The sequence below is a fragment of the Plectropomus leopardus genome, chromosome 1, assembly GCF_008729295.1.
Source record: "Plectropomus leopardus isolate mb chromosome 1, YSFRI_Pleo_2.0, whole genome shotgun sequence".
Lineage (NCBI taxonomy): Eukaryota > Metazoa > Chordata > Actinopteri > Perciformes > Serranidae > Plectropomus > Plectropomus leopardus.
Window position 1 is genome coordinate 540,151 of NC_056463.1, and position 13,763 is coordinate 553,913.

The 13,763-nt window shown below is 41.0% G+C and overlaps 1 protein-coding gene and 1 long non-coding RNA gene across 2 annotated transcripts; both read left to right on the forward strand.

Moving 5' to 3' along the window:
• The first annotated feature begins 6,515 nt into the window (after positions 1–6,515).
• Positions 6,516–7,704, forward strand: LOC121945406. The gene is made up of 5 exons (XR_006105956.1): positions 6,516–6,578; positions 6,679–6,823; positions 7,205–7,348; positions 7,506–7,564; positions 7,669–7,704. It is a non-coding gene; the product is annotated as an uncharacterized LOC121945406 (long non-coding RNA).
• A 4-nt stretch (positions 7,705–7,708) lies between these two features.
• On the forward strand, positions 7,709–13,251 carry LOC121945396 (CUB and zona pellucida-like domain-containing protein 1). The gene is made up of 5 exons (XM_042489552.1): positions 7,709–7,857; positions 8,799–9,193; positions 9,280–9,376; positions 10,662–10,842; positions 12,688–13,251. The coding sequence occupies exons 1-5, from the start codon at positions 7,825–7,827 to the stop codon at positions 12,822–12,824; spliced, it is 843 nt and encodes a 280-aa protein (XP_042345486.1). The 5' UTR covers positions 7,709–7,824; the 3' UTR covers positions 12,825–13,251.
• The last annotated feature ends 512 nt before the right edge of the window (positions 13,252–13,763 follow it).

The window sequence follows — 13,763 nt, forward strand, 5'->3', positions numbered from 1 at the left end:
GCTGATTGTAAACATCTTTTATGTCCCGTTTGAGTTTTTTAGATAGAGTTTGTAAATATAAATGTACATTTTGATGCCTCCACATCGACAGTAGCCGTGGCAGGAGGCATTATGTTTTTGGGTTGTGTTTACGTCCATCCGTTCCATTTATGTGAAAGTGATATCTCAAGAACACCTTTAGGAGTTGTCTTCAGATTTGGCACAAACATCCACTTGGAGTCGGGGATGAACTTGTTTTGTAACAATATTCAACAGTTTAATTTTTCACCTCCTTTTTTTTAACCTGTGGTTGTGACAGGAACATGTTGCCGTAAACACAACTTCTTTCGTTTTCATCTTGGCACACCAGAGAGAAAAGCGTTCTGTTTACCTGCGGATGCACAATGAATGTTTGGCTGCACTTTAGATAAAAATACTTTCTTCAGACGGAGGCAAACAAACCCAGCGCCTCATGCTGCAGGTGCCTCAGCAGCGGCCCCGCCCACCAAAACCATAACACAAATCATCAGCAGCTGAAGTCCCCGTCAGAAGATAAATCATGATGACAGGTTAATAAAAAAGGACTAAGATTGTGAGTTGTGAGTCAACAGATTAAGATGTACCTGCAGTTAATTTGGTAATTTTAGAAATGTGAAGGCTGTAATGTAAAGGTGTCAACAGGACAAAACTATGAGACCACACAAATGTAACGACCTAATTCGGTTTTGACCAACCAGTGAAAATTATTAGAATTGTAATAAATATTAAAAATAAAATAAGTGGAGGCTAAAATGGGGCAGAGCTACTAGCAGGACTAGGGGCAGTGATGGGGGGGGGGGGGGGGCTATCGGGGATTTCCCCCTCTTTATTTCTCTTGCAGCTGCTTATTAAAGCCGATCTAATATCTCTGTAATTTCTTTGTCTGGTATCAGAGTGAAGAAGATCTCGGTCTCTTCCTCCGTCCTCACATGCAGAGTCATGTTTTGTAGAACGTCATGTGACTTTATTGCACTTTTTTTCTTCTTTGGGTTTAATGGACGTTGGCGTCCATAAAGTTGCATGTCCACCATCCGGCGTTACACATCACATGAGCTATAAAAGCCAAAAAAGTGTTTCCATTGTTTTTTTTTTTATGAAATATGGCTTTTTTGAATCACCTGAAAAACCACCTCATGCAAAATTGACGTGTTTTTATTAGATGAATTTTGTATTCGCAGTTTCATTTTGCACAATCCCAGGGACCTTTGGCCACGAAATTTTCTTCATCTGTTAACCACTGAGTCCAAGAGGCATTTGTGCCAAATTTGGAAAAATTCTCTCAAGGTGTTCTTGACATATTGCGCTTCGCAAAGACGAATATACGAGGCCGCAGTGACCTTTGACCACCAAAACCTGATGAGTCCATCCTTGAGTCCAAGTGGACGTTTGTCCATAATCTGAAAAGATGTCCTCATGGCATTCTTGAGATATTGCATTCATCAGAGGAGACAGATGCAAGCTCACAGAAACCTCGACCTTTGACCACCACAATTTAATCAGATCCTCGTTCAGTGCAAGTGGACATTTGTGCCAATTTTGATGAAATACCCTCAAGGCATTTTAATACCCCTCATGAGCATTGGACGGACACACAGACAACCCAAAGACACAAAGACACTTCTGTCTACAGCAAGTGAGTTTGATGCACCTGAACCTCTGCACCGCCAAACATTGAAACGTCACGCTGTCCGCTGTAACGCGCTAACATTCAATCTGAAGTCATCATGATTGTGTGGGTAAAAAAGTACCGTTTGCACACAGAATGAACGAACCCACACAACAAAAAAGAGATTGTCCTTCACTGGTGAACTCCCTGCGTGATCGCTGTGTACTGAGAACCAGATCTATTTAAAACATAACGTGATGCTTTGGAGTTTCGTTTCTGTTGAATTGTTGTGCTGCAGCCAACAGCAGAGCATCTAAAAACACGAGCTGGCACTGCGTCTCAGTAATAACAAAGAAACGATTATTGTGGTCAGTTGAGAAATATGAATTCCAGTTACCTTTAAAAACAGGAGGGGGAAACTAGTTCTACTTCATGCTTTGCACTTACAGTAAATGATGTCGCTGATAAAAAATTTAAAAAATATTGTCTTCATTTCCTGGTGGTAAAGTATTTAAGATGCAGATCGCGCTGAGGAGGATACACTCAGGAGGATGGCTTCTCTCACCCTGCTGCACCTGCTGCTGATGGCCTCGGCTGCGTCTGCGTGGTGGAGGTTTGATAGGAGCAGGTACAGGTTCTTCAGTGGAACGCAGACCTTTACCCCAAAACGGCGTAATGCAGACGGGACTTTTGAGGTAAACTAAACTTTAGGTGTGAGGTTCATCTCATCAGAGGGTTTCCTGCCACATCCTGACTGATGTGAAAAGAAAAAGTACCACCTATTTAAATAACTTCATTTCATAAAAATGCACTGTAAAACCTCGTCGTTGACCCTCCTAAAATTCTGCGTGTCAATTTGACCCATTTTAACCCTTCGAGACCTGTATCAGCATCACTTTTCTTGTGCTGCTTTCTGACGTCTTTTATAGCTGCTTAAACCCTCCGAAATGCGAGCAAATCGGTTTGATTTCTTCTGAAAACTAAACTTTGAAAATGAGCTAACAATTATTTTTTTTCTGAAAGGGAAAAGATAGAAAACTCTGTTCATAGTTATAATAATTATATTATTTAAAACTGTGTTACAAAAAAATTTATTACATTTTTTCATTTTTCAGCACTTTTTAGAGCCACTTTCTGTCGTTTTTTTTGTATGTGGTGTTTTCTTGTAACTCTTTCCTAAATTTGTTAAGTTGCTCCTTGCCTTCTCCCTATTTTTTTTTTTAGTTGCACAAAATCAAACCAAATTGCTCAGGTCTGAAAAGGTAAAAATTTACAGAGTACTTACAAAAAACTTTCGGGATAACTTCTTTTGTTTTCCTCTAAAGTACCCTTGTAAAGTACCCCAGAGAAGTACTTAAAAAATACTTAGGGGATAACTTCAAACATCTTTGTAAGTTGCAGGCTGTATCATAAAGTGCTACCAAATCGAATAAATCCGCACTTTGCAGAAATGTACAATATGCTGCGTTTTTTTTTTTTCTGGCGATTGGGTTGAGTGTAATCTTTGTATAATTCATTACAGGTGGAACTTCGTGGCACGCAAACTACAAGAAGTTGCCATGTAAATCACCACAGATGCAGCTTTGGTAACTGTGGGAACCCGACCCAGAGCACCACCGCAAACGTCGCCTGGGATTCTTATGGTCTCGTATGGTGCCAAAAGGAAGTGAAGAAAACACTGAGACTCAACAGCAACGCCCCTTTTGAGATTCAGTGAGCAAAATCCACCCCAGTTTACATTCATCGTGTTATAAATACATCCCCTATTTGCATTTAAGAATTTTTTTCAGGGCTTGAATCTGATTGCGAACTTTGTTACCCTCTGCGACTACAACGTCTTCATTGTCCAAATACTCCACGCAGGTACCCATCGTACTTCAATTCTAACTTTGGTATCGGCTACTGGGTATCAAACGTCAGAACCTCATCGGCCACATGGAAAATGAAGGCACACGTGGACCTGGGGACCCGATCTGACACTGGTCAGTCTAACAGATCTCCCATCACTGCCACTGTGCCAATTCTCAGGTAATCACCATCGATCCCTCTTTCTTTGACACACTTTAAAAAAACTCATTTAACAGTATCAGATATTTTTAGACACAGACTGTTCCTGACTGAGTTGATCCACGCGTTACAGAGTGCCCAGGAACTGCCCACGCTCATTCAACCTGACCGTCTTCGACCCCGACGGCGACCACGTCAGATGCAGGGCAGCAACACGTCATCATGATCACGAGTGTTCGCTGTGCAGTCTGGACAGAGCTTTCTCTTTGGACGAGGTATGTGTCTCTCTGTGTGTCTGTGTGTCTGTCTCTGTGTCTCTCTGTGTGTCTGTCTCTGTGTCTCTCTGTGTCTCTCTGTGTGTCTGTCTGTCTGCCTGTCTCTCTGTCTCTCTGTCTGTCTGTCTGTGTGTCTGTCTGTGTGTGTGTCTGTCTCTCTGTCTCTCTGTGTGTCTGTCTGTCTGTCTCTCTGTGTGTCTGTCTCTCTTTGTGTCTCTCTTTGTGTCTGTCTGTCTCTCTGTGTGTCTGTCTCTCTGTCTGTCTGTCTCTCTGTGTGTCTGTCTCTCTTTGTGTCTCTCTGTGTGTCTGTCTCTCTGTGTGTCTCTCTGTCTGTCTCTCTGTCTGTCTGTCTCTCTGTGTGTCTGTCTCTCTGCCTGTCTGCTCTCTGTGTGTCTGTCTCTCTTTGTGTCTCTCTGTGTGTGTCTGTCTCTCTGTGTGTGTCTCTCTGTGTGTCTGTCTCTCTGTGTGTCTCTCTGTCTGTCTCTCTGTCTGTCTGTCTCTCTGTGTGTCTGTCTCTCTGCCTGTCTGTCTCTCTGTGTGTCTGTCTCTCTTTGTGTCTCTCTGTGTGTCTGTCTCTCTGTGTGTCTCTCTGTCTGTCTCTCTGTGTGTCTGTCTGTGTGTGTGTCTGTCTCTCTGTCTCTCTGTGTGTCTGTCTGTCTGTCTCTCTGTCTCTCTGTGTGTCTGTCTCTCTTTGTGTCTCTCTTTGTGTCTGTCTGTCTCTCTGTCTGTCTGTCTCTCTGTGTGTCTGTCTGTGTGTCTGTCTCTCTGTGTGTCTGTCTCTCTGTGTGTCTGTCTCTCTGTCTGTCTGTCTCTCTGTGTGTCTGTCTCTCTGCCTGTCTGTCTCTCTGTTTGTCTGTCTCTCTTTTTGTCTCTCTGTGTGTCTGTCTCTCTGTGTGTCTGTCTCTCTGTGTGTGTCTCTGTCTGTCTCTCTGCCTGTCTGTCTCTCTGCCTGTCTGTCTCTCTGTTTGTCTGTCTCTCTTTGTGTCTCTCTGTGTGTCTGTCTCTCTGTGTGTCTGTCTCTCTGTGTGTGTGTCTCTCTGTGTGTGTCTCTGTGTGCCTGTCTCTCTGTCTGTCTGTCTCTCTGTCTGTCTTTATGCCTTTATTGTCATCAGACAGTATAAAACAAAATTATAAATTCTTCGCCTTCAGGTGCATGACATTCAGTACACACATACAGACATTCATACATTAAAGTGCAAAATTAGCACAGAAATGGAGAGGAAAATAAATTTTACTTTATACTGTACACATGGAAAAATGTATTGCAATATTTAATGTAATTATTACACGCATCAGAATTACCAGAAATAGAAAAAGGGTGTAGCTGCATATATATATATATATATATATATATATATATATATATATATATATAATTAATTTTAAAAAAGCTATTAACATCAGCATTTACATGATACATAATAAATCAAAAATACATGTCATGCAATATAAATACCAGGGTTTTGCAATATTTATACGTTGCATTAATGCACACTGGACTGGATTCTGCACACTGCACACTTTAGGTCAACTTAATTAATTAAACTTAAGATATTTGTGCTGCAACTCTACTTCTGAAAAACTGTACAATCCCTCTATTTCACCTTTCCTACATACTTAAATTGCTTCTATGTTTTTCATCTTATGTTCTAATTTTTTTAAATTAACTATTTTATTCTTCCATTATGTTAATTGTTTTGCACTAAGACACCAAATCACATCTCTTGTATATGTAAATGTACTTGGCAATAAAACCGGATTCCGATTCTGATTCAGAGTTCGGCAGTTCGGGCAAACCTGCATATTAACGCATAGTTCCCCAGACAAATGTTCGGGCGGCAGACAGGCAGCAAAACTAGACTTGTCAAAAGTAAAACCTATTTGTACCCCAATTAAAATTCAATCAAAATTTAAGACAACAAATCATAGTCTGCTTTTGTGTGATGAAAGTATCTCTTCTTTTCGTCAGGATTCCTGCTCCCTTCAGTATGTCGCCAATAATCAAAATGGTTTCCATCCCATTGAGCTCGTGGTGGAGGACTTTGCCAAAACATTCATTCAGCTGCACTACTCTGATGGATCCAGCACTGTCAAGGGACAACATACACCGGGAAGGTATAAACGAGCCTTCCCGGAGTTTTACATTACAGATCAGCCGACCACCACGACACCAGAGCCGACCACCACCCGACCACCACCACACCAGAGCCGACCACCACACCGAGCCGACCACCACCACACCAGAGCCGACTACCACCACACCAGAGCCGACTACCACCACACCAGAGCCGACCACCACACCAGACCACCACACCAGAGCCGACCACCACCACACCAGAGCCGACCACCACCACCAGAGCCGACCACCACACCAGAGCCGACCACCACCACACCAGAGCCGACCACCACCACACCAGAGCCGACCACCACCACACCGCCCACCACGACACCAGAGCCCGACCACCACGACACCAGAGCCAACCACCACCACACCAGAGCCGACCACCACCACACCAGAGCCGACCACCACCACCACCACACCAGAGCCGACCACCACGACACCAGAGCCGACCACCAGAGCCGACCACCACGACACCAGAGCCGACCACCCACGTATCGCCCGTCCTTAGCTGAATCTCTAAGCCAGCTTCCGCTGCAGTTTACTGTCAATGGTAGGGTCATGTTTATGTTTTTGTATATTTACAGCACTGAATGGATATTAACATTTGAAAGATTTCTCAGCGTCTGTCTGTCCTCCGCTCTGATCTGCAGTGGACTCACACAGTGCCCCTTCATGCCTCGAAGGGGATTACTTCCCCGTGTACGTGGCACCAACTCCGAGAAACGGAGTGAATCTTCCTGCGTTCGTCAACCAAACCCTGGAAATCAAAGTCAAAGCCAAAGCAGTATACACCACGTAAGCAAATGTTTTGTTGAGTCATTTTAAAATGTTGCAAACAAAACAGAGATTTTTATTAGGAGAATATTTCCAGGGTTGACTGTCATGGAGAAAAAATGACAAAACACGACACAGTCACCAGATTTGGAGCATGAACGAAGTGTTTTGTTTCAGTTTCACCTTCAGCTTCGAAACCCATGAAACTGTTCTGACAATTAGAGAAACTTTTAGAGACTTTTTAAGCCACAGTGATATATGAGCCACAGTGATTAATGCTGTGATGTAATATGCACCAATATAACACTTATAGCAAGGTTTTAAAATCGTATTGTACTTATTGTGCTGTTTAGAAAAACACTCTTTGCTTCAAACTTAGGGAAAAACTGTTTTTTCTTGTAGGATAAGACGCCTGATTATCACTGGACCAGCGGGCATTTCAAAGCGGCAAATCTCTTCAGAAGAATACGTCATAGAGTGGAATCCAACTGAAAACCAACTGAATGATCATTTTGCTATTTGCTTTCTTTTTGAAGCAACGGACAGGTAAGATTTACATTAATCATCTGGTTTTACATCGTGGGCTACAGTTTAAATGAGAGAATGACTTAAACTTAAGACACAAAGGAGATTTTTATTACATTCCTTCCTCCATCTTTGTTGTATTTCTGCATCACAAATCCTATCTCGTGTTGAATCTCAGGTTTGGCCGAGTCTATCAGTCCGAGCTACGCTGTGTGATTGCTGACGTTGGACATCACGGTAAGTTAACCACATTCAACCTCTAACGATATGAATGGTATACAGAGTACACCATGAACATGTTGCATATCCCCATTGTGCTGCGTGTCTCTCTCTGCTTTTAGAGACCATGGTGACATGCAATCAGACAACAATAACGGGTGGAAGTGGAGAAGACGTATCTCATCAGACGCAACGAGAACAACTTGCATCTGAGAGACGTCAGCAATCCTTCCTGCAACCTGACGAGATCCTCCAACAGCACCCACCTGGTGGCTGTCATGTTGCTGAACACCTGTGGAACCATCATAGAGGTAGAGCACGCAGAACTCTAACACCATGTGCACAATATGGCGGTTTCAGACCTTTAAATCGCTGCCCACATCTCAACGATTCAGCAGAAGACCCATTTGCTTGTTGTAAAAAAACATTAACTGCTACCAGCAGCCGTTAAAACAGGAACAGCCATTTTTACATGGTGTCCAAAAGTGGAAGTACCCCGTCACGTAACCCATAAAAGCTGCAAGATTAAATCAGCTTTCATTCAAGTTGGCAGAGCGCTAAACAGGAAGTTCATTCATTCGTTCAAAACTTTATTTAAGACTCTGGAAATCATTGAGGGAGACCCTCATTTTCATGATGCCAAGCGTGAACAGGGCATTTCAAAAAACGTCAGAGCCAGAATCATACAAAACAACAGACAATAACAGCGATGTAAATAGCTAAAAATAGAAATACAGGAAAACAATGTGTTAAGGTGTAGAAATTAGAATTAAAATATAATTATAATGATATGAATATAATTAAGAACATTTACACTCAGTTAAAACATAATCTGAAATAAGGCATTTATGACGGAAGAGTGTCCAAGTTTAAGTTCCTTTGCAGATTATTCCATTTCGTTAGCCACTCAGCGGGTTAAAGTTAGCAGTTTGGCCGTCATGAGTCTCCAGTGTACCTGCTTTGTTGGCCCCATAATGCAGAAAATGTGGGTAATTTCATAATGTGGAAATATTGCTTGTCATTATTTTCTGCAATCTTATGGAAAAAATCCCATCTGCTTTCTGACGAGGGAACCAGGGCAACACTAACTTCAGGACTGTACTTTAAAATCCCTCATCCCTGTGGCGTGTAAATAGCATTATTTGCTGCAGACACGTGGCTGCTAATAGGATCTGCCTTTAACTACTTACTTATAGCTGTAACAACGATTGCTTCCTTTCCAAATTTAATTATCATATCTTTCTATTTTTAGGATGATGGCGAAAACATCATCTTCAGGAACGAGATCACGTCCGCTGACCCAAATGAAATAATCTCCAGGGATCACGATGTTGAAATCACCTTTTCCTGCACATATCCGAAACAAAACAACCTGACTCTTGGGTTCAGGCACAAGAACCCGTACGCCTTCACAGAGAGGGGCTTCGGCGCTTTCAGCTTTGAGTTTGAATTCTTCGAGAGTCAGTTGTTCAGGACAAAAGTGGACGCCAGCACTTACCCCGTGGAGGTGAACCTCAAACAGATGATGTTCATGCAGATCGAGGCGACCAGCTCCATCCCCAACACTGAGCTGTTTGTGGAGTCCTGCAGGGCGACTCCGTACGACAACCCAAACTCTCGCATCAGCTACACCATCATCGAACACGGGTAGGTGTCCGCCATCAATAGGCTTTTGTGTGGAACTTGATGCTTCTGTTTCTAGCTATGAACCTTCGTGTCTTCTATTGTTGCAGGTGTGCGACGGACAGCACGGTGCAGATCTACCCCAGCCCCAAATCTCAGTTCAGATTTGGAATGGAGGCTTTTGAGTTCATCGGCGCTCATGATGAGGTAGGGTTACTTTTGAAAAACTCAAATGTAAATGTAAAATTTTTGAAAATTATATTCGTTGCCTTTTCAACAAATTTAAGTGCTTATCTGTCCCTAAAGCAGCATCTCTTTTTAGAGAATTCATAATGTGTCATTGACGTTAAAGACGTGAAATATGGAAACATTCACAACGGTTAGGGACATGTCTAGGATGTGAGGACATTGGGGGCTTAAACCCAACCTCTGCAGGGTAGATGCACTCTGGCACCATATTTACCCTGATAAACTTCTGTTAACTTTAGTTATTAATTGTGATGTTAAAAATATTAGTAATCGTGAGTAATGAGTGCTGAGTAGAAACAGAATACTTAACAACTGCTATCATTAAACATCTATTGATTAGAGTTAAAAAATACTCTGTGTTTTTGTAAAGCTGTGGATCAAACTAAGTGCATTTAATCAAGTGGTAACCGTATTAGATCCAAGTCCTTTTATCATTATTAGGGACTGTTCATTATTATTGAGAGGGGGAGGCATGTCAGATAATACTTAAAGCACTAGGGAGGGGTTCATGGTTTTTTTTATCTGAGAGGAAAGGCATCCACTGTTGTATCTTGTATTTATTTTAACGCCAATTTCCAAAGGAAACACACCTTTCAAACCAGCGGGCCATGTTGTCTTTAAAAAGGAAAAAAAGAAAGGCCATCGTTTTTTCTTTTAAAATTTTTGGGGGGATTTTTTTTTCATGTAAAACTGTTGATGTTCTTTTTTAAAATATCTTTTGGTGGTTTTTAAATTTTTTTTTTAAAGAAAACATGCCTACCAAAGCCTACCGAAAGAAAAATTGCCAAAATTACACCATTTTTCACTAGCAAGGACCACACCTCAACGTGAATTAATTTTGACAATTTATTGACATGAATGTAAATTTGGTATAGACATAGATTCTGAATATTGGAATGAATGGTTGAGTGCGGTGTGGGGAAGCTTCGGTGGGAATTCGCCGTGGCTCCCGGGCACGACGGACCCCTAGGACCCTACGGAGAGAAGGAAGAAAAACAAGAGATCGAGGGAGGGGAGGAGGGGTGCAGAATAACCAGACGAAAGGGGGAGATCGGGTTGGGAGGATATTTAAGCCGGAAGAGGCGCGGTTGAGGTGCAGTAGAGGTGTGGTCCTGCTCCTGAAACTCTGCTATAAGCTTCACATCACAGCAAGAAACTGTGTTTTTATTGAATATATACTTTGCTTAGAATGTACAAAGAACTTTTTCGGACTTTGCCTGACTTTACCGCCATGTGTCTGCAGGTGTACATCACTTGTTCGGTCATCCTCTGTCAGACTGGTATTCCCAACACCAGGTGCTCGAAGGGATGTATCAGATCCAATTCGGGACAGAATCGCGTGAAAAGGGAAGCTGCATCTGAGACATCCAGTCACTCTATTTCCCAGGGACCTTTGCACCTGGTCAAAACCTCCGACAGCCAAGGTGAGTGAGCACTGGCATTCAGTCAGTGACATCAACTCTAAAACAGCTTCAACAAAAACTTAAGGTTACAGATTCATTGCAGGACTGTTAAATTAGACTGCATTAGTTTCAGCTTTGGTGTGCCTAATAAACCGGCAACTTCATGTATATAGAAATATGTAAAATGGACACAAACTTGTAACAATTGCTATGTGGTGGTGGGCGCAAAACGTTCTTGTAAAAACAACACAAAACCATTGCAAAGGCTAAATGAACAGTCACAGTTTAAAACACAATGTGGGCATGGTTAATGTTGTGAAATATATAATGGCAATATTAGAGAACAAACAAAAAATACTTTAGGTTAATGAAAAGATTGGGATTTTAGTTAAAATAACTACATACACAAAATAAAGTATCTAAAGTACTTTGAATAGTTATGTAATGTCACGTTACTACATTGACTTTAGGTTTCACACAGGACACAAACAGCAGGCTCCTGGTTGAAAGTTCATGTTTGTTTAAAATAGACATGAACTAACAATCGCTATGTGGTAGGCACAAAATGCATTAAATTTACCTGCTGGCAACATGCACATCTTGCCAATGCAACTCTGAATGGTCTCAGTTTCAAACACAATGTTAATGAGGTTAATAGTGTGAATGTAACAGTCACAGTTTAGTTAGCTTTAGGGAAACAAAATCAATTGACTCCACATTGGCATTGTTTTCGTGTTGCCAGCACGTAATTTTAGCACATTTCATGGCCACCACCACATATTGCCCTATTCAGATTGGGAGTGTTGCTGTTTCTATGTGGTAATGTAGATTAAATTATCTGTGTGCAGATTTACCTGCAGGGGGACCATTCCCATATAAAATATTTTTTAGCAGTGAATAAAGTGGGTCAGTTACAACAGGGAGACATTTCTAGAGTTTAGAGCCCCAACAGCAAAAGCACAGTCTCTTAGTTGTGAGTCTAGATCGAGGGACTGATAGTAGATTTTGGTTGAATGATTTCAGATTGCGTACAGGTAGATAGAGGTATGCTGGAACAAGACCATGTAGTGCTTTAAAAGTAACAAGTAAAACCTTAAAAATCAATCTTAAAGTTAAGATGAAGCCAATACAGAGTCACTGAAATGGCGTTATGCAGTCTCTTTTATTCGATCCATTTCAGTCTCGCTGCAGCGTTTTATACAGTCTGAAAGCCTGAGAGTGCTTTATTGTTTAGGCGTGTAAAGAGTGACTTACAGCGATCAATTCTAGAGAAAATGAAGGCATGAATAAGTTTCTTTGAGTCAGAGAACAATTGAAAAGATCTGAAGTTTTGAAGCCATTCAAAGTTGACAAAAACAGGACTGAACTACTTTATTGACATGATTGTTGAAAGTTAAACGGGAATCAAAGACAACTTCTTGATTTCCATTTTAACAGAATGCACTAAATTAGGAAATGTATCACTAAATACTGAAGTGTCTTTAGGCCCAGATAATATTATTTCTGATTGTCTTTATGGAGTTTCAGGAAGAATTTATTAGACATTTAGCACCTAATATCCCAACACATTTTTTTCTTAAAGAAGTCATCCTGTGGAGTGATCCTGGTTTTATAGACTCTGAGTTGAGTGTCATCATCATAACAATGGAAAAAGATTTTATGATTAAATATTCATGTGCCCAGAGGAGGCATTTAAATACAGAACAGTAGAGGACCTTGAACAGAGCCTTGAGGTACTCCGCAGTGTATAACCGCAGTAGACAAACACTAATCAGTATAGCTGATAACTATTTACACTGACCTGATATATAAATATAATGTATCATCTTATAGTTCCTGAATTTGAATGTGTTTTTTCCATTTCAGCTCCTGGCCTGAGCATGAGTCTGGGGATGAACATCGTCTTCATTGTCAGCAGCCTCCTGGTATGTGGAGTGGCCATCTACCTATCAAGGAGGTCCAAAGCTAAATACCAACTCCTGCCAACTTCTGAGGAAAACTGAAGACAGAGAAGCCATTTAGATTCGCTCTGATGATGAGAGAGATTCTCAGCTACCGCGTAATGTTTTTGTCACTGCCATAGTCGAGGGTTTCACATACGTTTCTGTGGGGTCAGGAAAACTCGACTTGCTTTGCTTGGAGGCCACTTTTGCAAAATGACAGGAGCTCAAGGGGCCAGTCCTAGTAAACCCCATGTTTTTCTAGGGTTTTAGGGTGTTTCTTGGATTTCAGGTCATTTCTAGGATTTTGGGATCCTCCACTGTCTCTTTTTTGATCAACAGGCTCTATTTTGATGTGTATTTTTTTTTATTTTTTATATTGGACAAGTCCTGTATGTTTCTGTATTGATTTTTGTTTTGAGTAAATTGGTTGTAAGTACCGCAGCACCATTTGTGTTTTCAAAATAAAATAAATGATAAGTGATGGGAATCGGCCCGCGGGCCATAAGTTGAGTATTATTGTTGAGTATCATTGGTACATGTGATTAAATCATTGTCACACAATCCAAAAAATACAGTGTGTGAATTAAATTTCATTGGGTGTGTCTTTAAATGTACACAGGAGTCAGTCAGCTTCTTTAAAAACTGGTAAAGGAAAATTCACTGTGGACCATGAATATCCACAGATTTATTTTTGAACATTCCTGAATTTTATTTTTAGGGGTTTAAGGAAACATTATATTTACCTGATATATCAATTTGCTAAAGAAGTACGATTCAAATGTCTTAGTTTGTTATTTTGTGCATTAGTACCTGTCAACAATGAAACAAGCTTTTTTCCCCACGGTCATTAGATGTGTTCCCATCCACATCTTTTTATGCACATTTTCAATTTGTGCATTTAAAAAAACTTGAGAGGAAACAGTAAAAATTAAAAAAAATTAAAAATAGTCTCCACGACAACCTCATGGAATTAACAATTTACACTGATGTCGTTTTTTA